Source organism: Catharus ustulatus, chromosome Z, assembly GCF_009819885.2.
Source record: "Catharus ustulatus isolate bCatUst1 chromosome Z, bCatUst1.pri.v2, whole genome shotgun sequence".
NCBI classification, from domain to species: Eukaryota; Metazoa; Chordata; class Aves; order Passeriformes; family Turdidae; genus Catharus; species Catharus ustulatus.
The window spans coordinates 32,724,704-32,747,804 of NC_046262.2; the positions used below are offsets into that span (position 1 = coordinate 32,724,704).

The window sequence follows — 23,101 nt, forward strand, 5'->3', positions numbered from 1 at the left end:
TTATATTTTCTTATTTTTAATTTGTGAGGTCTTTGAGATGATGTCAGTACATGAGAGTGAATTACTTTAATGTGCTTGCATCCCATAAAATATTTTTAGTGGATCTCAACATTTACAAGTTCTACTTATACAGATAATTTTATAGAGTAGGAACTAAACCTTGGTTATTTTTCAGTATATAGAAGTGATTTGGAAATTCTTTATGAAGTGTTGTACAAACTCTCACACAAGGAATAGAGTGTAAGTGCTGCAGGGGACCTAACACTGAAATACACATATGAATAATATATTAGTTGATATACAGTACATATAATTAAAATTGAAAGAGTAAAGCAAATTTATAAAATATTTAAACTGAATGGTGAAGAAGACTGCAGAGAATTAAACGCATTTCTTGGTTTTTTTATCCTGACAGTTATATGCTACCAGTATGTAGTAGTTTTCCTGGGAAGGATGTTTCCCACACATAAGAAATTGCTGGGTTCTTTGACATGCAGTGAAGCATAACTAAAGCAACAGTTTCTAGATATGACAGAAAACAGTAGAATTTTACTCAGTGAAAAAGGTTAGCTTTCCATTACCAAGTAGAAATGGAAATTACACAAATATGTGTTAACACTTAGAATGGAAATAAATTGTGCAGTTACTAGTCGTGAGACATCTTTGACTATAACCTTTTTCATAAGAAAATCGTGAAGTTATTTAAAGCTAATTTCCTCTTGACTTGGGGTGGTGGGTAGGGGTGGTTGGTTTTATTTTTGCTGCTTTTAAGTTTTCTAAATTGCTGAGAAAAAATATTACCTTTTGTCAGACAACAGCTGAAATCATACATTTCCTTGAGAAGTCAAAACTACGTATACCTGAAAGAGCCTTGGTCTTGTCTGTAATTATAGATGCGTGTCTTTGAAAACTGCAAGTTACAATATCAGATATAAATGGAAGGAATGATTTGGTATAGCCTTTCTATTGTAGTGATTTTTCTGGCCTTGAAAAATTTGATTTCCTGATTTGAACAATAGACTGCACTTAAGGAACAGCTTTCTGTAAGAAAATTCAGTGATAGGGGTTAAGAATTCTGTAGCTTTATGTTCCATGCATAAGGCTGAGTTTTTGGTATTGAAAAAATCGCTATCTCACATGGAACATATTAACAATTAAAGTAGTCAGGTTTGCAATGACAATAGGTTGGGGTTTGACTGAGTGCCAAATCATGGGTTTCTAGTCTGTCTGCCAGTAGTTTGGTGTCTTTCTGGATGCCCTTGTAGGTAACAATAGAATTCACTGCTTCCATAGATGGACAGAATTTAATGTCCATTAAGACACTTCTAAAGCAGAAGATAATGAGGACTAAGTTTTTTGAACAACCATCTTTTGTTTTGCTTTTGAAATCCTTTCGTTTTATGTTGTGTTTTACAGGGTTCTTACTTGTTATGTCATGTTAGATCTCTTAGCTCGAGCAAAACCATAAAAAGAAATATAGCAGAAATTTAAATTTAAAGAGGAACAAGTATATTATTGTGATATGTATTTCTTCTGTTTACTTATTTTAATGTGTTCTTTCCCCACCCCCTCTTGTCTTGTCTGTTCCTCCTATCAAATAAAGGCCAAGAAACACCAGGTCTTTCTAACAGAGACGTATGAAAACAACATGAGAGAGCTGGAGTTACTCTTGGACAGCTTTGCTATGTCAGGCCAGCGGACAGCAGGTTAGTTGAAGGTATAAAATGACAGATGCATCTGTCAATGTTCCAAAGTCACTACATTGTGGGAATTCTGCAGATGCCTCTTGCATTCCCTCTTCTCAACATGCTTTGATTTGATGACATGATAAGAGCAGTTCTCACAGCAGTCAAATGGCCTTGCTAGCTGAGAAAGGGTGACGGATTGTGGACCTGCTGTTGTCAGCCCGGAGCTTGATTTACAAATGCTGGGGTGTATATGATCGGTCAGAAAAGGGCTCACTTGCTGTGCTCTAAATCCAACTGAGAAAAAAGTCCTTACAGTATACCTGCAAAGGGAACAGATGTTTTGCCTGAACTGAGCCAAATTCTGAGGCAACCTTCAGCAACTTAAAGGTCATATATTCAAAAAGGTTGTGTAGGACACATGATGCAACACAGTACTTTTTATAGTTGATTGTGGACCAGTACTATGTTGCATTCATTTAATCTGATACAGAACAAATATTTTTCTGTTTTCATTAAAATTAATTGTAAGTCAGTGGTTATCACTCTGCTACTCAGCTTTATATATAATTATTGTATCAGACTTAACAAGTTGCTACCTGGTTAGACATTTGAAATAGTGGCTAACATAAACAAGCAGAACTTAAATATCAAGCTAGTGATTTTTTTCAAAGTTGAAAATTGAACACTTTTAAAAATCTTAATTTGAAACTGTAATTCCTGTTAGACAAATTACATACTAGACAAAACGTGCTTCCAATTTACAGTGAAAGTAAACTGGAAGAAAGCAAGTAAAATGTGGCTTACAAAGCAAATGAATTTATTTTCTGTATACTGTGATATGTTTTTGTACTTTTAAGCAATGGTAGACATAAATGGGTCTTTAAAAACACTTTTAAATGAAGATACATTTTTTTGTATCTTCACAAAATGGTTTTTTTTTTAGCCCGGTGCTGATAAATTTCAATAAAGAAGCAACTTCTTGGGATTTCTCTTGTCCTTAAAAGGGTGAGCTTGGATTATGTGACGCATTGATTTCCGTGCATAGGCTGTATTTTTGTTTTTGAACTGGTATCAGTTTTATTCTGTAATTATAAATATAATTACCATGATAATACCTGTAGGTATTATCTCTTTAAGACTGTATGTTTTCCACAGTTTTGCAAAGTTCCACATGCTCAGGACTTAAGTGACGCTGAGGAGAGCTGGATGCTGCTGCCAAAGTGCAGTTTCCAAAGCAGCAAGTCTTTTGGGTGGTAAACCTTGCTGAGAACAGCTTTGACTTGATTCTATAATATTAGAAATTCAATAACGGTACCTTAAGTATTAATTTGCTTTGTTTGAGGCAAACTTTTAAACTAATTTTAATAGATTTTTTTTTTTATAACTTTAGCAACTCTGAAGAGGCTCTTGAGGCAGATAGTAGACTTCAGTTTTGCAGTGGATCAACTGAGTCTTTACAGTCAATTACAGTCTTTTAATATTGAAACAGACATTGACTAAGATGTTTGTTCTACATATTTGCTATGCTTTTAAGTTCGAAACTTAATTTTAATGCTTTTGCATTATCATATTATTACTCTGGTGTAATACAAATTTTTGTATCTAATAGTATTTATTAAAAAATTTTAAAAAATATTGTTATTATATTTGAAATAGGAATGCGTAGGTACCAATAAAAGTAAAAATGTTAAATAAATCTATGTGGTCTAATTACTAGATGAGTGGCTACCTGAGCCACAGCTGATGAGGAAGTCAACATTGGACTCAAGGAGTTAAGAGATCTACTTAAAAATCTGTCTGTATTAAAGATCCTGCACTAAAAATCCAGCCCCTAATTCAAATGCTTATTAGTCTATGTGATTATTAGGCTGTACAGTAAAGAGAAGATAATACTAGATTTTTAGGGTTATGTCATAGGTTGATGCTGTGCCAATGCCAGGCACCCATGAAAGCTGCTAACTCATGCAGCTGGACAGACAAGAGAAAATTTAATGAAGGGTTCATGGGTTGTGGTTAGGACCAGGAGAGTTCACTCATCAAATACCATCACAGGCAAAACAAACTCAATTTAGAGGTATGAGCTTACTACTAACAAAATAAGAACAGGCTAAACAGAAGTAAAACCCCCCACCTGTCCCTCCTTGCCAGCTCTGTCTCCTACCCAGCTGGCACAAGGAGACAGGGAATGAGGATTACGGTCAGTTCTCCTGCCATGGGGTCTCTTCCCACAGGAGACAGTTCACTGAGAACTTCTCCAGCATGGCTTCATCTCATGAGCAACAGCTCCCTGCAAATTGCTGCAACGTGAGTCCATCCCACAGGCAAATCCTCCCAAAACTGCTGCAGCCTGGGTCACTCTTCCATGGGATGCAGTCCTTCAAGGACAGGCTGCTCCAGCTGGCAGCAGGACCCCTCTCTCCCCAGGACTCCCACAGGATCACAAGCTCCTCCAAGGCATCTGTCTGCTCCAGTGTGGGGCTTCTCTATGGGCTGTGGATGGATCTCCATCCCTGTGGATCTCCGTGGGCTGCAGGGGCATAGCTGCTTCACCATGGGCTGCACCACAGACTGCAGGGGAATCTGGTGCCTGGAACAGCTCCTCTCCCTCCTTCTGCACTGACCTTGATGTCTGCAGAGCTGTTCCTCTCACTTGTTCTCACTCCTGCTTCTCTGTAGTGACAATTAAAACTGCACCACAACATTTGTTTTGTTTTTTTAAACCTGTTATCACAGAGGCATTGCTACTATTTCTAAGTGACCCAGCCTTGGCCAGTGGCACATCCATCTTTGGAGCCACCAGGGATTGGCTCTACTGGTCATGGTGGAAGCTTTTAACAGCTTCTCACAGAAGCCACCCTTGAAGCTCCTGTTACCAAAACCAGCCCATGCAAACCCAATACAGATTAAAACCTAAAAAGTTTTAGAAAGCTTTATTTTTTTATTATTTATGCATGTCAAAATAACAACCATAAATCCATGTCTACTCCTTTTCCAATGACCTTTTTTAATTTTCCAGAGCATTGTTTTCTTATTGGTCCACCTGCATGAATTCACTTTGTATCTTTTCAGTTTATCACATTCTGTCGTTATTCAGCAACAGGTATGCTCTTAGGGATGTTTATCTTCAGGAAAAAAGTACAGTAATTTCATGATTATAAGCCACACCATTTTTACTAAAATTTTGGTCTACTAATTTTGGTTTACTAAAATTCTGCTAATGGGCCATCCATTGAAACCAGGCAGGGCATTGTTCTTTATCTTTTCACAACCCATCCTTCCTCCAGCAAGTCACTTTCTGCTAATGGCCCATTGAGTCCCACTGTGTGACTGATAAAATTACTGCATCCCATTGGAAGTTGCTCCAGCCAGGGGGAAGAGCCCAACATTTCTTACCAAGATAAAAACAGAGGTTTTGGGACACTAAGGGAGCCCCTTTCTCCACTGGACTCCAGAGGAAAGCTGGATTTTTCCACATCACCACTGGACCTCCAGAGGGAAACTACACCTTCTACAGGAGCACTGCTCCAACTGAATCACATCTGTCACTGCAGGAGGATGCAGCCACCATTGAATGGGACTGCTACCAACACCCTGCCTGACTTATGGGGTGTCAGGTTGTACTCTGACTTTGTCAGGGTTTGGAGTTTGTTTCTTTGTAGTACTGTATTTCTATTTTAATTTCCCTAGAGAAGAGCTGTTATTCCTAGTTCCCATATCTTTGCCTGAAAGCCCCTTGATTTCAAAATTCTAATAATTTGGAGGAAGAGGGTTTCCATTCTCCATTTCAAAGAGAAGTTCCTGTCTTTCTCAGCAGACACCTGTCCTCCAAACTAAAACAGCAACTTTTTGTTCTTTGTCCATATATAAGCCGCACCTGATTATAAGCCACACTTTAGGGTTCAGACCAAACTTTTAGTCAAAATGGTGCGGCTTTTAATTGTGAAATTACTGTACTGTAATTGTGGTTGTAGTAATCTGAAAAAAGGTGAAATGAGTGCAAAGTTCTGAGGGTGTTAGCTACTTTGAGTTAGTATCACCATTTAATGCAGGCCACCTGAGTGTCTTGGGCAAAAATCTAAAACACAGCACCATGTGAGCTGCTATGAAGAAAATTAACTCTTTACTACCCTGGCCCACTACAACTAGCAGAAATTCTGAAACAGGTTTAAGAATTTACTCACTTAATTTATTCTGTAAGACTCGTATGGATCTTTGCATTTTTCCCAAATTCTTCCCTCAAACTCCTGGGCAATACTGGACATAATCTTCAAGTACTAGGTTGGGTATTTTATCTCATTGCTGACATGGTGCTTCTACCACAACAGAGTGCATTTGGATTATGTTGCCTGTCTCCTGCACAGTTGTATGAAGAAAAACAACATTTGGGCAGCATTAAGCCATAGATTTGTTTTCAGCTAATGCAGGTAGGCTAACTGGTATTTCTATTGGCAAATTGAGCTGTCATAAATAGGGTTACAGCAAATGCAAGAAAGGACAGCATGGAAAATTTACTGGCAAAATTTTAATTTTGGCAAACATGATATTTGAAAATGCATTATTTAGACAGTTTGACAAAAGGCATTCAAGATAACTCTTGGATTGACTTAATAGGTATTGTTTTAAACGGAATGGGAATTGTATGTTACTACTTTGCAAGAGCTACAAGTATGAAAAAGTAGTGTTTATTTTTTGTGCAACAGGATCAATGCAGAATGTTCCTACAATGGGTGGTGGTGCAAAATTGGTTGTGTGATTGAGAAGACTGGACTGGAGCTCTGTGCATAGCTATAGCTGTGGTTATGTGATAAAATTATAGTATGGTGACACTTGTCACTTTCTTCAATGTGAAATCTTAGCTTCTCAGAAAAGGTCAGATTTTATGAATTCTTCTTAGATTGGTTTGAAGTGTAACACTGTTGTTTGGGATAGGATTCACAGGGCTCAGAAGTGTCATTAAGAAACTCTTGCTTTTACCTGACTCTATAGACTTTTAGAAACTCTGGTAAGTAGGTGGAGTGGTTGGTAAGACAGAGCAGGTGCCTGTCACTGAGATGTGCATACTGTAGAGCAGATTTTACTCCTGTTATTGAAAGCAAATATTTTTTGCTTTGACTAGGTGGGACTTTGTAACACCTGGTCCAGCCTGAATGGCACTTCATACTTTCTGGTATTATCAAAAGAGATAATACCAGGGAGAAGAGAGGCTAACTAATTGAAAGAATTTTCTGAACAGCAGTTGACAATATATTCTGACTTTTGCCCTTAAGTAAATTTTCCACTGAGTTCTATTGATGCCTTATGTGTAGCCTACAGGAGGAATTTCATCATTTTTGTACAATGCCTTAGCAGAATATTGTGCTTATTAGACACTAATTATAGAATTCTTAAAAACATGCTGCAAATATGTAAGTGCACCTCCTCTAGCTGATAAAGTTTTATGGAGAGCCAAAGAAAAGGCTCAGACTTTAGTATCTGATTTGACTTAATGTAAATTGCTTAATGACACTGGTGATAAACACCTATATCATTGTTTAGTTGTGATGGGAGTTATGATGATTTAGCCTTCCTGGATTTAAAAAGCCACAGATATTTTCAGTTTTGCAAAATAAGGCTGCTATTAGAGTCAGCAGAAAATAGTTTTGCTTATGGAACATGTGAATAATTTGCTACAAAGTAAGTGATAAATGCTTCTTAGGAATATAAATGATGCTGAGAAGAACAGTCTGTCAATAGTCTAGCATGTTTGTGGTGTAACATCAGGAAAAAAAGAAAAGTTTGTTCTTGAAAACTGAGTATCAGCTGACATCTTCTGACCTCTCAATCAATACAGTGTTGTTTTGCTTTCTTGGCGCATTGTTCTATACACTTTGAAATGGTCAGACTTGTTCATATGTCCTTAATTAAGGCAACAGGATCAGAAGTCTCAATCTAAAGGTTTAATAAATAGCTTTAGTGTGCATATAATGGATATATCAGATTTATAATTGAACCCTTATATTTGACTCTGCAGAACTGCAGACAGATGATTTTTTTTTTGCCATTTCCTTTACAATAAAATTCAAGATAATTTAAAATGTTTTGAAGTCCTCTCCAAGCATAACATAATCACATGATCTTTGGCTCAGTAAGGCTTTAAATAAATGAAGTACTGCATTGCTATATGCATGCTTAGTCACATCAGCAAAACAATGTCAGGAAAAGTGTAACATTCTTAACTTTCAGACAACATATTTTTCAAAGTATATAATTGTGTGGTTTCGAAGTTGACTTGTCTGACTGAATTACACAGGCTTGACCACAGTAGAAATACTATGTGAGACAGCATACCAAATGCTTTAGGTATAAACGTAATCCAGAATTTCCAGTTCTGTATCTTGTATTAAAGCTTTTATACAAGTGTCTTTCAGCTGTATTTGCTGTGGAAGTGTGGCTATACAACTGTATCTCTCATGACAAATAAGGCTGCTCTTCAGTGGTCTGTATTGTCACTGACGCCCTAACTAATTCTAATACCTTGCATCCAGGGTGAGTAGTTTTCTCTCTGTGGCTTTAAGGCTTAATTTTCGTTCTGTGTTTTCCTTCAGGCACTTGTGAGGACAAAGATAAACCTCTGAGCTGCTCTGTCATTGAGACTTTGAGGTGTACCTTGACAGCTTACCAGAACAAGCTGGAAGATATGTCTAATGAGGTAACACTTGCAATGTTTGGCTCTATATGTATTGCATTTGGCCTGCAGCAGTACATACACTTCACTTGTAAAAAAATAGCAGAAGAGTGGGAATGTTGAGTTGACAGCTTCAAGTATGCCTAAAGAAAAAATTTCTGTCGCTACTACTTCTCTAAGCTTGCCCTGCAGTGAAGTTTCACATTTGTGGGGACAGGGAGAAGTGTTCTTTGTCTTTCTAGTTTAAAATGGTTTTTTTGTTCAATCCTTTGGGGTTATTTTAAAAAAAACATTTAGATAACAAGTTGTTCATATATAGAATTTTAGTCAAAAGATAATGATCCAAGAGGGTTGCTGCATATACTGCAGTGTTCCTAAATACACTATGGTTGAGCCTCAGTAGTCACTGCTATCAGTTATGCAAATGATCATGCTCCCCTGTACTTGTAAAACTGGTATAATTTTCTGAGGAGAGTGTGCTTTCAATGGATTCTCTTTGGGAACTGTTTTGCTATCATTTCAATTAAAATAGGACTGTTAGAATACTGTCTTTAAGTTACCTAAGAAAATAACATAAATATTTCAATTTTGGGAATCTTACCCTTGAAAAAAAGCGGGTGTTTTCCATGCACTCCTACTGTCTTTTTATACCAGTGAATGAGAAGTTACAGTTTTGCATTTATTTTGTTGTGTGTTTGCTGGTCTGACTAAATTACTCCTCTTGGGTGTAAATGTTTTATTAATTTGTGGCTTTAGAGGCTGTAGAAAAAAGATAACTGCACCACTAAAACTTTTTGTAGAATCTTGTGATTAGTCTTTGAATAAAATTGGCAAATGCAGAAAGGCAAGGTGTTGTAGGATTGTAAAGGTGCCAGCACTCTATTTCATTTCTAGTTTTTGTCTTTTGTTTTGACAAATGCATAGTCTAGCTATGTTTAAAAAAAATTAAAAAATAAAAAAAAAGAAGAAAAGTATATCAGCTTTGCTCCTTTTATTGGGAAAAGAATGGTCTCCCACAAGACCTTTGAGATTGTTCAAGGGGCACAAAAATAAGTGACCATGGAAACAATTCTACTTTTTAAACAGCAAGCACTGTTAAGTCTCTCCCAGCGAGATAAGAGAACTGGTGTGTATAGTCATTATGAAACTCTTCTGAGACCCAAGTCTGGAAGCTGAAGAGTAACTAGGAACATATTACCCACAGCGAATTGTTATTTGGGAGGAGGAGCATCACGTGATAGGCAGCACAGTTGAAAAGTCGACTCAGCAGGCTTTGGCTTAGTGATGTGCTTTGTTGTGAAACTGTGCCAGAGACAGCAGTGGGGAGACCAAGGGGGTGGCTTCTAAGAAAGCAAAGAGAGTGTTCTGACAGAAAGAAGAATGAACTGTCAAGGAAAATAAATCGCAAGCAGAGCAGGACCAACAGATGACTTGCCACAAGACTTCCCAGTAGGACTGTGTGTGACTGACCCTGGAGTTGTCATATGGAGCCAGAGATCACTGAGCACCTTTGTGGTGCACAGAAAGGGCAGTGCTCTGTCCTTCTTGATTACCCCCGCCCCCACAGAGAATGCTGCTTTTGGCTTTTTATGTGTGAGATATGTTTAATAATAAAACCTTTTAATAATACAATAATGCACAAGGGGACTATGAAGGGCACTGTGCAATAAAACTAGGATCTTTTAATACACAGTAAGGAAAGGTTTTTGTAAGCAACACGACAGTAAGCAAATTTTAGTGGTTCTCTTTATAAAAATATTTTCAACAAGATCCCACATATTGGTGAATTTTTTGATGTGTGTGTATGTGTACACCTGTGTATGTGAAATATGCTGATAAACTTTTAATGTGTTATTTTTAACTTACTGTGTTAAACATTAGACTAAAAGATCTTGTTAGTTTGTGTGACTTAAAGGTGTAGAAGTGTTTTGGGTTTTGTAGATGACTAGCTTCTGACTTTCTATATAACGCAGACACCAGAGTATGTTTGGGGAGAGGGAAAGGACAAGTAAACCAATAAAAAGACTGGAAATATTCCAGTAACATTCTTTAATTTACTGTAATTATTTCTAAGGGTTCTACCAGATTTCCTGACCTCAAAATATCAAAACAAACATTTAAAAAAGTGATTAATAAATTTTGTAAATGTGGTATTCTGTTTCTGAGTTGCTCCTTTAATGTCAAGTGTTAGCAGTATCATCCTATAAACAAAGATACAAAATATTTTGGTTTGTTATTATTCTTTTTGAAAGTGGAAAGTGAAGCTAGTATATATGATGGTACCTCAATACACATTAAGTAACCTCTGAGATGGTTGCTTTTAACCCTAGAGTCACTGTGTCTCTTTGGAACATTGCTTTTTTTTACAGTATGTGAGTATCACCCAGTGCTCGGTAAAGAACCACGCTTGTAGCTGGATAATTTCTGCAAATGGCCACTGACAGGAAAACTTGTTTTCTCAAACCATTCTCCAGATCATTATCTGAATTTACTACGCTTTCAAGTGCATTTCAGAATCTGTGTTTTTGTCAGATATTTTTGAGAGTTAATAGGATAGGTAAGAGTGGACTCAGTTTGGGATTTTGCCACTACTCTTTATTTAAATCATTATAAAATAGCTATTTAATGTTTTTGTAATGGCATGTTGTTTAGATTGTATGGAGTACAAAATCTCCTCAAAGAATGGAAAGAAATTTTGATTTTTTGCTTTCATGTACAAAATTCTTCCTTTATATTATATTAAATAGATCATTGCAGACTTTCTGTAAAAGCTTGTTTGACTTTCATATTTTTCACAGCTTGAGAAAATGAAGGCTTTGTGTAAAAAGGGGATAAATGAACTTGAGGTGTCTGAGGAGAAAATGTGTGCTTTAAGACAAGACCTAAAGGTATGGTTTAATGAATTTAGCATAAAATTTGAACATTCTGCCGAAAGTATCTTTCTGGATTAAAAGCATCTTTTTTCCTTATCAAACTAAGTCTCTATATCATTTTATTCTGTTGAGCAAACTAGTTTACCTTGCAAGTTTCTGTGAAACCATGCTGCTTTATTCTGGTTACCGCTATAAACTAAGTAATTTCAGTGATCGCACTTTTGAAATAATTAAAATACATTTATAAACTTGCAATGTATTGTTTTTATTGAAATCAGTATCAGTAGTCTTTTTTAAGATGTTTTTCTCAAGAAAAGGGAAAGAGAATTTACCTCTGTGCATATGAAGATGTATTTATGTCCATTCTTTTGTTAATTTTTTTTGTTTGTGTGTATCAGAAAGGCCAATGCATATGATGCATCAAGTTGTCTTTAACAGCTGTAAAGTGTGCGGCATAAAATTTCTTGGAGTAAAAGTTACCTGAGATAAAAATGCTCTTTCCTTTAGATTTGCAGCAATAATTTTTTTCCCCCTGTTTTTGGCTGGCACCACTTTTGTAATGTCCTGTCTGGTTAAACCAATAGTCAAGGGAGTGAGCAAGTCCTGAGTTTGTGTTTTAACTTAATCACCCAGCTAGCAGTGTATTGTATTACTGCCAAAATAGAATGTCTGTAAACCCATCGTTTTTCAGATTCTTTTGCTGAAGATATGCTGTTTTTTGTTTTATGCAGTGATTCAACATTCATTGAATCTTCACATTAATGAATACTTGCACATGATGTGTTGTCACGTGTTACAAGCTTTGTTTACTCATTTATGTTCAGAAAATTTAAGGGGTCTGCTTCTGTTACAGCACCTTTTAAAGTCATCTAAAAATTTTGCAACCCTTTGCAAGAGATACTTGTATTCTACATGCACAAACTGAGCTTGCTACACTCACAGGGTTTTTATGGAGTATGCTGGTTTTCAATCTCTCTAAATTTTTGGTAATAATATTGCATCGATGATCAAAATCTAAATCCAGTCTGAAAGCATTTGTATTAGAAATTTACAGTTTATTTAATATTTAATGTTTTCATTTAGAAGAATAAAATTTGTCATTTTCTCATGAATTTGGTAATACCTTTTGTATGATTTTATGGCCTAGGAAGCTGTGATTTTATGAAAAATAAACAATGCTTTCAGTTTGACCTTTTGCAAACTTTAACATTGCTGTAAATCCAGTGTAACAGCACAATATTTTGGCTCAAAAGGGATGGCGTATTAAGTTCTATGTTTACCTGGTGAGATTTTGGTGCTGGTAACATAATCACATTTATCACCATTTCTGAATATTACTTACTTCCCATGGTCAAGCCTCCAAACAGAGTATCCTTTTTTTAATCTTGCTTGTAAAGAGTACCTGGGCAAAAGCAGTTGTATTGCTTGCAGATTCAACTGTAACAGATCAGGGTTTCACTTAAGAAAATAATGTATCTTTTTGATAACCTGAGAGCTTTGCACTCTGCAGAAGATAAGTTGTGTGCATCTCATTCATAAGTTCTGCTTCTCATTTTTGGGGTTAAGATTTTTGTGAAGATCACTACATCATGGAGCCTTTACGTGTCAGAGATGGATTTCCACTGCTGTCTAGTTGCAAACTGTGAAAGAGGCCTATTGTCAAATTTGAAATTCTTTTCTTGAAAGATAAGTCTACCTAGCCTGGAGTCTTGACTGTTTCTTTCCTCAGGTGATGAGCACTTGACTAAGGTAGCATTTTATAGAGTAATGTTTATACCAGCTTTTGTGTTACATTCCTCTGTTTTCCAGGAAGCTCAGGATAACATGGCTGATGCCAATAAAGAGTTAAACCATCTGCACGCTAAGTGTGCAGACAGAGAGACTTTAATAGAAACTTTGAAAATGGAACTACAGGATGTTCAGCAATGCTGGGAGAAAGAGCAAGTACGTGCCACAGAATCTGAAAATGAAGTCCAGAAGCTTACCAGGGCTTACCAGAAGGATATGGAGGTATTACTAGAGACAAGATGACTGTCAAAGAGTCTTTATTTAATCTCAGCTTTATACATTTACATACATCAGATGGTTACCCTTAGTCTTAACGGATTTATCCCTAAAATATGATTTTAAGATACGTATTTTTAAATATGTGTTTAATATCTACAGGATTTCAGGACATATTGGTTCTCCTTTCTTCTGTATCAGAACTAACAGCTTAATCATTCCAGTATTTTGAATTTTTGATAAACAGAGTTTATTTAAAAAGCTATGCCTGATGAACAATTATTTCTTTCTTTCAAATTAAAAATTAACTGAAATGTTTTTACAATTGAAATATATAATATTGTCATTATCATGTGTTAATTACTGATTGACATGGTGATTGATAGATAGCAAATACAGAATTAAGGTAGTTTTGCATGCATACCACAAAACCTAGAAATTCTTAATTTTTATCTCTTAACAAATTGTGGTGTACTATATGTGGGAACGGGTCCACAAAGTCTTATTTCAGAACTATTATCTCTCTCCTTATATGTATTAACAGATGTTAATTTTGTTGCTTTTTCCTCCCAAAAAGGCAGTTCTGTACTAGCAATGGCAATGATAACTTGTAGTTGTTGTGCATATTGAGCTCATTACTTCCACAAATTTGGACATGGATGCCAACTGAGTAAAAAGGAAACATTCTTTCCACCTCTTTTACAGTCTGGTATTTAAATGGGGTCCACATGAAGCAGCTGGAATTGTTACGCACATCAGATAGTGATTAAAGTGGAGGAAACGAGAAGTCTGGCTATATTGTAAAGTCAGCATGTCTACAACCCTGTGGTTGCATTCAACATGTGTGAATTGATTTGGGGTCTTGGAATCCTGTTTCTCACGCCAAATGGATAATTATCATCGTAGTTTTATCACAGCTCAAACAAAAATGTAATGATGGCGGTACACTGGATTTTCCTTGAGGAATTTGTAGATCTGTTAGAAACAAAGTTAAACTTAACCAAACTGCAATTTATTTTTAATTGCCTGACATACCATCAAATAATTGTGAGAAAATGCACCTAGGTGTATAATGGAAAGGACTCAGAAAAACCCTAGTTTCCCATCTCAGCCATCTGTAATTTCTTAAAGTAAAACCTCAACCAAGGCCCCTGGAAAACAATGGGAACTTTGCAAAAGTTTACGGACTTCGTTTTTGTGACTTTTGAGGTACAGCTTGCAATTGTTGCTAAGGCGATGAAAATCGCTAAGTTGCATGTAAGTACTAAAAGCATTAAGGATAAAAGCATTCTATGGCATGCTATTGTTGCTGAAGTTTATTTATAGCTTGCATTAATTTATTTTATTGTATTACTGACTAAAATCAGTGTAAATGAATGAGGCATGGCTTGTGGAATTTAACTGATGAAGCTATAAGCCTGGTTTGTCTGGCCATTTAGTTTCATATATAATCCATCCAAAAGCAATTTAAAAAACACTTTAGAGTGATAGTTGTATAAATGGTGAGTTGTGCTGCCAAGCCAATCAGAGAACTTTCTTCATGCTCTGTAGTTGTTGCAAATGGGTACAGTTTGAATATAACTGAAAGTTTTACTTTAAATAAATAAATTGCATGCATTAATAGCATGGAATTTTTTATCCATATCTACACTGTAGGTAGTGGTTGTGATGACAGCAGGACTGTTCTGTATTTGTATAAGTTATTTTTATATTATGTCTGAATAGACACATTTTGTAAAAACTGTTTTTTGCATTCACTTTAATATGTATGACTGCAAATATTAGCAATTGTGGAATTTTGAAAAAGGTTTGAGAATGAGCTGTTTGGGCTTTTTTTCACTTGCATGTAGTTCATATTACTGCCCATGTGATGCATATCTTTCAATTCTTACACTGTTCAGATACAACATGTAATTTTTCCTTTTGTTTCAGGAGAAACTAACCTTCCTTCATAGCTTATACCAGCATTTGATAGCAGGCTGTGTGCTTATAAAACAACCAGAAGGCATCCTAGATAGATTCTCTTGGCCTGAGCTTTGTGTAGTCTTGCAGGAGAATGTTGATGCCCTGATCTCAGACCTCAACAGGGCTAATGAGAAGGTAAGTGTCCTTAGGCACCAGCTACCTCTATTAAATTCAGTGACATTTGTCCACATCATAGTATCATTAAAAAGGACTGACATTCATCTTATTTCAAAAAGAATTTGTACGTTAATAATTCAATACCATTAATTATGGCTTGTCTACAACTCAGTTTGATGCCATTGCTGTGGGCATGTAAATGTGACTGAAGTCTGTATGAAGTCTCTAAGCTCCACTTTCAGTGCAGGACATGCTAATAGTACTAGCCAATATTAGCCACAGGGACCTAATTAAAAGAAAATAAATTAATCTTACTGATGAAGCAATTCAAAGAACTTAGTCATTACACTAATAAAGCAAGTCTTTATTTTACCATAAAACTGAAACAAAATGCACTTACTCAAGGAATATTGTCTTTAAATTATATGTTTATTATTCAGAGGTACTGTTTGAAAGAATGACAGTGTATTTTTTCATTTAATTGTAACTCGTGGATTATAGAATTATATTAAAAAATGCAAATGGAAAATACCTGCTTTTATAAAACATGTCAATATTTGCTATAGGGAGGAGCTATACTTTTTGGGATGTAAATAAGCTTATGTGGCCTTTCTGTCCAGAAATCGCTGCATTTTTAGGAAAGAAAAGACCTCCTTTTAAATAAATTAAACTGTCTCCACTGACTAACATATGACAATCTTTAGAATTTCAGCTCATTTTCTGGTCAGTCCTAAGACTAATACTGCAACTCTGAAACTTGTCTTTGTTTGCATTTTTTGAGACATAGTAAGGGAAAATCTTCATTTGACAATTCTCATTTTCAGGAGTGACCACTCTTCTTGACTGAATAAGATGCAGGACTGGTTACAGTGAATTGTTTTAACTCTGCCCATCATTTAATAAATGCCCTAGCTGTCATTGAACCTACCCCCTTACTAAAGGGGTAGGACGAAAGCTGGATTATGAACATTTGGTGTACTTTTCTATTTTACTTTCAAAATAAAGGAGGAAAGGGAATGGAAGAGAAGGAAGTGAACATTATTGTCAGTGTTTGGGGATGTTGTGTCATATTGTTTCTTGGTTTTTAATTTCGTATGATTATTGATATTGACTGTGAGGTCTCTAGGGCTCTTTTCATGTATTTACCAACTTTTCAGGGATTTTGAACAGTATGTCACTTGTGTTGTACCCCCTTTCTTGCAAACAAAATTTTTCTCTTACATTTCTATGGGATGTATTTGAAAAACAGCTTGCTGATGCTCTCTAGTAATAAGGTATTTAAAGATTATTGTTACCTTGATTCATTCCTCCTTTTAGTTTGCACAGGAGTTATCCAAAGTTACCCACAGAATCCATTTGTGTTTGTTAAAAAAAATTATGTGTACGAAAATGTCCTGAAATTTTTTTAATGCTTAGTAGTATCTAGAATGTTTTGGGTTTCCACCAAAACAAAAATTAAATTAAATTAAGGACAATTTTCTGCATATTATTTGCAATTCTTGCAAAGTTCTAAGGGACTGGTATATTCCGATTTGGTACTTCAGCAACACAAGATTTAATGCTCTTGTGTAAAAATAAATAAATAGAAGTGTCCAGTTCAGTTTTTCAACAGAGAGTAACAAATATCTTCAATATGGTACAACAATGGCAAAACCAAATCCAATTTTGTTCATTTTGTTGCACAACTCAAGCAAATAATCTGTCATGAAAGGCTTTGTACTTGGTTTAATGAATATATTGAAGAAATTGCAGTTTAGGTTTTATGATGGGATTATCTGTGATTAAACTGATAGGCACAATATAGTAAAAAGGTGTTTAGAGAAGTAAAAGATTTTATTTTTAAATGCTTGTCACACAGATATCTCACCTGGAATATGTTTGTAAAAACAAGTCCAATACTATGAAGGAGCTTCAGCAGAGCCAGGAAGATGCTTTTAACAAAATGGCTGAACAGATGAAAGCACAGGCAAGCTGTTGGCAGAATGAAAAAAAGTATCTGGAGCAGCAGTACTCAGGTCTCCTTGGGGAAGTTCATGCGAGGGCACAGGTATGGTGCTATGAACTTCTGATTTTTTTTTTCTTGTAAATATTTAATGGATTATTTCAGTAGTTTGAACCTCTATCCAGTTTAAGGTTGTTTAAAATAAAAAAAAAACACCCCTGCAAATTCTGTGCTGGTCTTAATTTAATTTGTAATAAGAAATAAATGTCTTTGTTATAACATTCTAGAAGTTAATTTTGCTTACACTTGCTACTGATTTTTTTTTCGAGAATGCTAAGGCTGTAAGATTGAATTTGTTTGGTTTAAGAACTATATAGTGCAGGAGTGATTTTTTTCAGTGACATGCTTTGCAAAGACTGTGTAGAGTTACAGTAAAATGGTGTCATCTGGGGATAAATCCAGATATATACATTCTGACCCTAAAAACCAATTAGCAGTGGTAGATTTCAACAGTATTAGAGGATGCTGTTACACAGATGATACAATGAGCAGTGGGTCAAAAGTTGGTACTGATAGTTAGATAAGTTATTTGCAGTTTAAAATGTTCACTATTATTCTAGAACCGGTATGCCTTGTTACCTGTGACTGCCACCTGCAACTTACTTCATCTGAAGAATGCTATATTTGACTCAGGTTTTAGTCTTGGAAGTCTTTGTGTGCTGAAAAATACATTTATCATGTACAGTAATTTCACGAATACAAGCCGCAGCAATTTGACAAAAATTTTGGTGGAAACCCGGAAGTGCGGCTAATAGTCGGGGGCGGCTAATATGTGAATAATTTTCTGACATTTACAACCCCAGACGTGCCAGCCAGGGTGCCGAGCCAAGCACCTGCCAGTAAAAGCCGGCATTCCGCGATTGTTACAGTGTTACTGTGTTGCCCTGGCTCCCTGCAGGCAGCACGGGGGGCGGGGAGAGAGGTGGGAGAGCTCTCTTCTTCCCTCCTCTGCCACAGCCCAGGGGAGGACGGGTGGAGGGGCGCGCTGCCATTGCCGCGGCCCGGGGAGCCGACGGGGGCCCTGCGCCGCCATTGCCGCGGCCCGGGGAGGATGGGGGGGGGGGGGCGCGCAGCCATTGCCGTGGCCCGGGGGTGGGGGGGGGGAGGTGCGCGCCGCCATTACCGCGGCCCGGGGAGGACGGGGGCGGGGGCGCGCAGCCATTGCCGTGGCCCGGGGAGGGGGGGGGAAGTGCGCGCCGCCATTGCCGCGGCTCGGGGAGGAGGCGGGGTGCTTTGTCCGCGCCCACCGCTGGCGCCACGGGCGCGGGAAAGCTCCGTCCCCACCCGCCGCCGCTGCCGTAGGAGCGGGGGAAGCTCCGTCCCTGCCTGCCACCGCGGGGCAGCGCCGACCCGGGGTGACCGAGCCCAGTGCCAGCGGCGGCCAGCCCCGAGCAGCAGCACCGGGCTGGGCCACCTGGCCCCGTCAGCAGCCCCTAGCAGGCCGAGCCTGCACAGCCTTAGCTCAACCAGTAAACTCCGCCCTCCTGCGGTTCTGTTACTAATTGCACGCGGGTCCTCGCTGCGAACGACAGAGCGGCTTATATTCGGGTGCGGCTTATTTATGGACAAAAACCGAAATATTTGCCAACACCCAGAGATGCGGCTTATACTCAGTGCGGCTTGTATTCGTGAATTTACTGTATTCTTTTTACAGAGAAATTTATGTTGAGTTCTTAGGATTGAGTTGTAATTTTGTAGCCTTTTTTTTCTTGATATTTACATTTCACTTTGGATATTGCCAAGGCTAAAAGCATGAGTGGAATTAGTGGCATCCAGATTTATATTACATTTCCCCAACATCATGTAGTTTCAGCTTATGGCTTTCATTTGCCAACAAAAAGAATGGTGGAAACTTATTTTTAAAAATTACATTTCCTTCCCAAAGAAAAAGTGGAGTTAGACAATTTAGGTTTCTTCCTCCTATGGATGATGGATCATGTCTTTAAAAACTCTTTTTTTTTTGTGAAAAATAGGTGCTCTGCGGAACTGCACCATTCTTTGTGATCATGCTGAACCTCCCAGTCTCTGCAGCTGAATTGTATAGACAGGATGTAAAACATGTACTGAAAATGTTTCTCTTTCTTGTGGAGTGTGTATTAGGCATGTCTTTCAGAAAAAACTTCACCTGTCAGCTTGCTGTGCAGGGTTACCGAATCACTAAAAGGGAAATATTTTCCCTTAGAAACATCTGGGCATGTTTTTAGCACACGCTATGTAATGTTGGAGAGTAAGCTGGTAGTTTTGTAATCTAGGTAGGGCAATGTCTGTGTACACTTAGATGATTCAACACTCTCTCTTCCATCTCATGTTCCAGTTTGTCTTCCATACCATACAGTGGCAAACTGCCAAGAAGACAGTTGAATTTTTTTTCTCCATTTCTAATTTGTGGCTGACTTTCAATTTGCAGATACCAAATTAAGCCTTTCCTTTCCTGGCATCCATAGGGTCCATAAATGTCTACTGTTAGGGCTGTCCTAGTCCTGACTGCCTGTACTGTATTTTACCTATTGCATTCTGAGCAAGTGAGCCATCCATATTTGTCTGCAAGATCAGTGCTTTGTTTGATCAGAGGTGTGTAGACAGACTAATATCATAGTCTTATTTCCAAAGAAACAAGGAAAAAATGTGACACAAGTTACAGAATATCTTCAAAGGATCTTTAAGATTTACCAACTTCCAGTGATCACATAAAGATGCAGAATGCAATATTTAAATTTAATTATTTTCACGAGCTTTATTCATTAAATTTTATAGGAAACATATAATCAGTACAAGTGGAATATAATTTGCTAGTACTTCATTGTACATCTGGGGGTCTCCTCACTCTAGGACATTCTAGCACTACAAGGAAGCTGCAGCAATTTGCTACATTTTCCATCCAAAGATCTGAGTGTTAATTGCAAGCACTTTAGTGAAATAACCCCTTGTAGAATTTAGTTTCATTCTGAAAAGGGAAGGTAAGTGATTTTTGCTGTCCTGCACCAACCTAATGATACATCATAGGATGCTTCCTTTTATTTGTAATTTTATCTTCAACTAGTGTTCCATGACTACTTCTAGATATTTTTTCCTCAAAGGTCCTGTGTTGAGACTTTTTTAGTTTTTCAAATTGTTGAGATATGTGTGAAAGCAAACCATGGAGTGTCAATTCCCACTCTCAAGAGTTAACAGAGAGCTCTAACTGCACAGCAGTATAAGTAATGCATCTTGAAAATTATTGTTTTGGTTTATCAGAACTGCAGTAGAGAGATAGGGCTTTTCAGAATGGTCTCCTTATAATTAAAATGCTGTAAAATCTGGAGGTTTTTGTGGCAGTGACACATACTACTGCTTCTGTCCCCAGCCAGTAGTGTTCAGGGTCCCTGGTTCCACAGCAGGATCTATGAATGTTAATCGGTGCTACTTCACAGCTGGTACTGTAGATCAGATGGATGGTGTAATCAGAAAGCAGTTTTACTGTTTTTCTATAGGACAGAAATTCCCAGAGTAGCCTTATCACGGATCAGCAATAAACAAGGCACTCTGAATATACCACTCTTTGTCAGTGGTCTCCATGTTTGGAGAGTCAATGGAGCTTAAAATGCATATCCTTTTTCTTTGCCTTTTGCAGCAGGAGTCTAGTCCTCTTGATTTGATAGTGTGCCATTTTGAAAGTGTTACTATGCCTGTTCCTTAGCTTCACACAAATTAGTTATTATTTATAGTCTCATAGGAAATGTCTTCTGAATTCTAACTAACAGTTTTTGTTTATTATATAGACATTTATTAATATGTCCCCATTTTTTGTGGCAATCACTTAAAATTGAAGTGTTTTGTTCTGATATGCAGAAACATATTGTGAAAGAAAAATACTGTAACTACTTTTAAAATGTCAATTTCAACAGAAAAATAAAAGGTTTGTTAAATAGGAATAGGAAAAAGTGCCCTGGGGAGAAAAAAAATGTGTTAGGTTTCTTTTTTCTTGGTTGGAGGCCTTTTACAGTGAGGCAGGTGAATTAGATAGAGGATGGAATATATGGCAATTATATGAGAAGTCACTACAATCAGTGCAAAGGGAGGAAGAGAAGTGTTTGTAACTGTACTGGTCCTGACCTATCAGGTGCCTTTGGTAGGCATGTCTGGTCCATGTACTTAAAACACAGCAAAGGGAGGACAGGACTGTTGATGTTGGTTATAGGTATAACTGTATGTATATATATATATATATATATATATATATATATATATATTTGGAAAAATAAAACAACTGAACTACAGGAATCACTGACTCACAGAATCACAGAATGGGTTGGAATGCAAGGGGCCACAGTGGGTCATCTGGTCCAACTCCCCTGCTCAAGGGTCATCCTACAGAACCTTGCACAGAATTTTGTCTAGATTGTTCTTAAATATCCCAGTGAGGGACACTCTAGAACCTCTTTGGCCAATCTGTGCCAGTGCTTGGTCACTGCACAGAAAAGAAGTTCCTCATTTTGTTCAGGCGGAGCTTCCTCTATGTCAGTTTGTGCCCATTGCTTCTTGTCCTATTGCTTTGCAGCCCCGGGCAGAGCCTGGATCCATCCTCTGACACCCTCCCGTTAGATACTTGGAGACACTGATGAGAATCACAGAATCACAGAATTGTTAGGTTTAGGAGGGACCTCTGGAGATCATCTAATGTAATTCCCTTGCCAAGGCAAAGTCACATAGGGCAGGTTACACAGGAATGCATCAAAGTTTTTGGATGTCGCCAGAGAGGGAGACTCCACAATCTCCCTGGGTATCCTTTTCCAGTGCTCTGCCACCTTCAGTGTAAGGAAGTTTTTCCTCATGTTGTGGTAGAACTTAATGTGCTTTTGTTTTTGGCCATTGCTCCTCATCCATCAGTGTTGGCCACCACTGAAAAGAGTCTGGCACCACTTTCCTGACACCCACCACTGAGATATTTCTGTGTATTGATGAGATCCCCTCTCAGTCTTCTCTCCTCCAGACCAAACAGACCCAGCTCCCAGAGTCTCTCCTCATAAGAGAGAAGCTCCAGACCCCTGATCATCCCTGTGGCTCTCCACTGGACCCTGTCCAGCAGCTCCTTGTCTCTCTTGTGCTGAGGAGCCCAGGACTGTACACAGCACTCCAGGTGTGGCCTCACTAGGGCTGAGTAGAGGGGAGGGATCACCTCCCTCCACTGCTGGTCACACTCTTCCCAGGATATCCTTGGCTGTCCTGGCCACAGGAGCACTGCCAGCTCATGGACAGCTTGTGATGCACCAGGAGCCCCAGGTCTTTCCCCACACAGCTGCTCTGCAGGAGCTCAGCCCCAGCCTGTGCTGGCACTTGGGGCTGCTCCTCCCCAGGTGCAGGACCCAGCACTTGCAAAGAGGAAGATCACCTCCCTTGTTGTCCTTGACAGTGCCTGGCAACATTAAATTCCAGATGCACTATGACCTTCCTTGTCTCATTTCTACTTACTCTGACTACCTCTCTATCTTCAATCCAAGTGGCCTGATCCTGTTTCCATCTCCTGTGTATTTCTTGCCTGGATAATGACAGTTCTTCATTTGATCATGCAAGTCTATTAACCCCTTTGCCTGACTTCTTGTGCATCAGGATGTGTTGTTCTTGAGCCTGGAAGAACTTATCCTTGAATATCAGCCAACTCTCTTGCGCCCCTTTTCGCTGCAGGGGCTCTTCCTGTGGGATTCTTCCAAGAAGATCCTCAAAGAGGGTAAAGTTAGTTCTCCTGAAGTCCATGGTTACCATTTTACATGCTGCTCTGCTTCCTCTTTCCCTGATGCTGAAACCCCCAGCC

General features: G+C 38.0%; 1 protein-coding gene across 9 annotated transcripts in view; it reads left to right on the forward strand.

Moving 5' to 3' along the window:
* Positions 1-23,101, forward strand: part of CCDC171 (coiled-coil domain containing 171) — a 184,417-nt gene that overhangs the window by 48,629 nt on the left and 112,687 nt on the right. For all 9 annotated transcript variants that reach the window (XM_033085312.1, XM_033085315.2, XM_033085309.2 and 6 more), the window contains 6 exons: positions 1,604-1,706; positions 8,273-8,376; positions 11,151-11,240; positions 13,035-13,235; positions 15,162-15,329; positions 17,170-17,358. In XM_033085312.1, the coding sequence (XP_032941203.1) occupies positions 1,604-1,706; positions 8,273-8,376; positions 11,151-11,240; positions 13,035-13,235; positions 15,162-15,329; positions 17,170-17,358 (855 nt within the window). The remainder of the gene's footprint in view (positions 1-1,603; positions 1,707-8,272; positions 8,377-11,150; positions 11,241-13,034; positions 13,236-15,161; positions 15,330-17,169; positions 17,359-23,101) is intronic.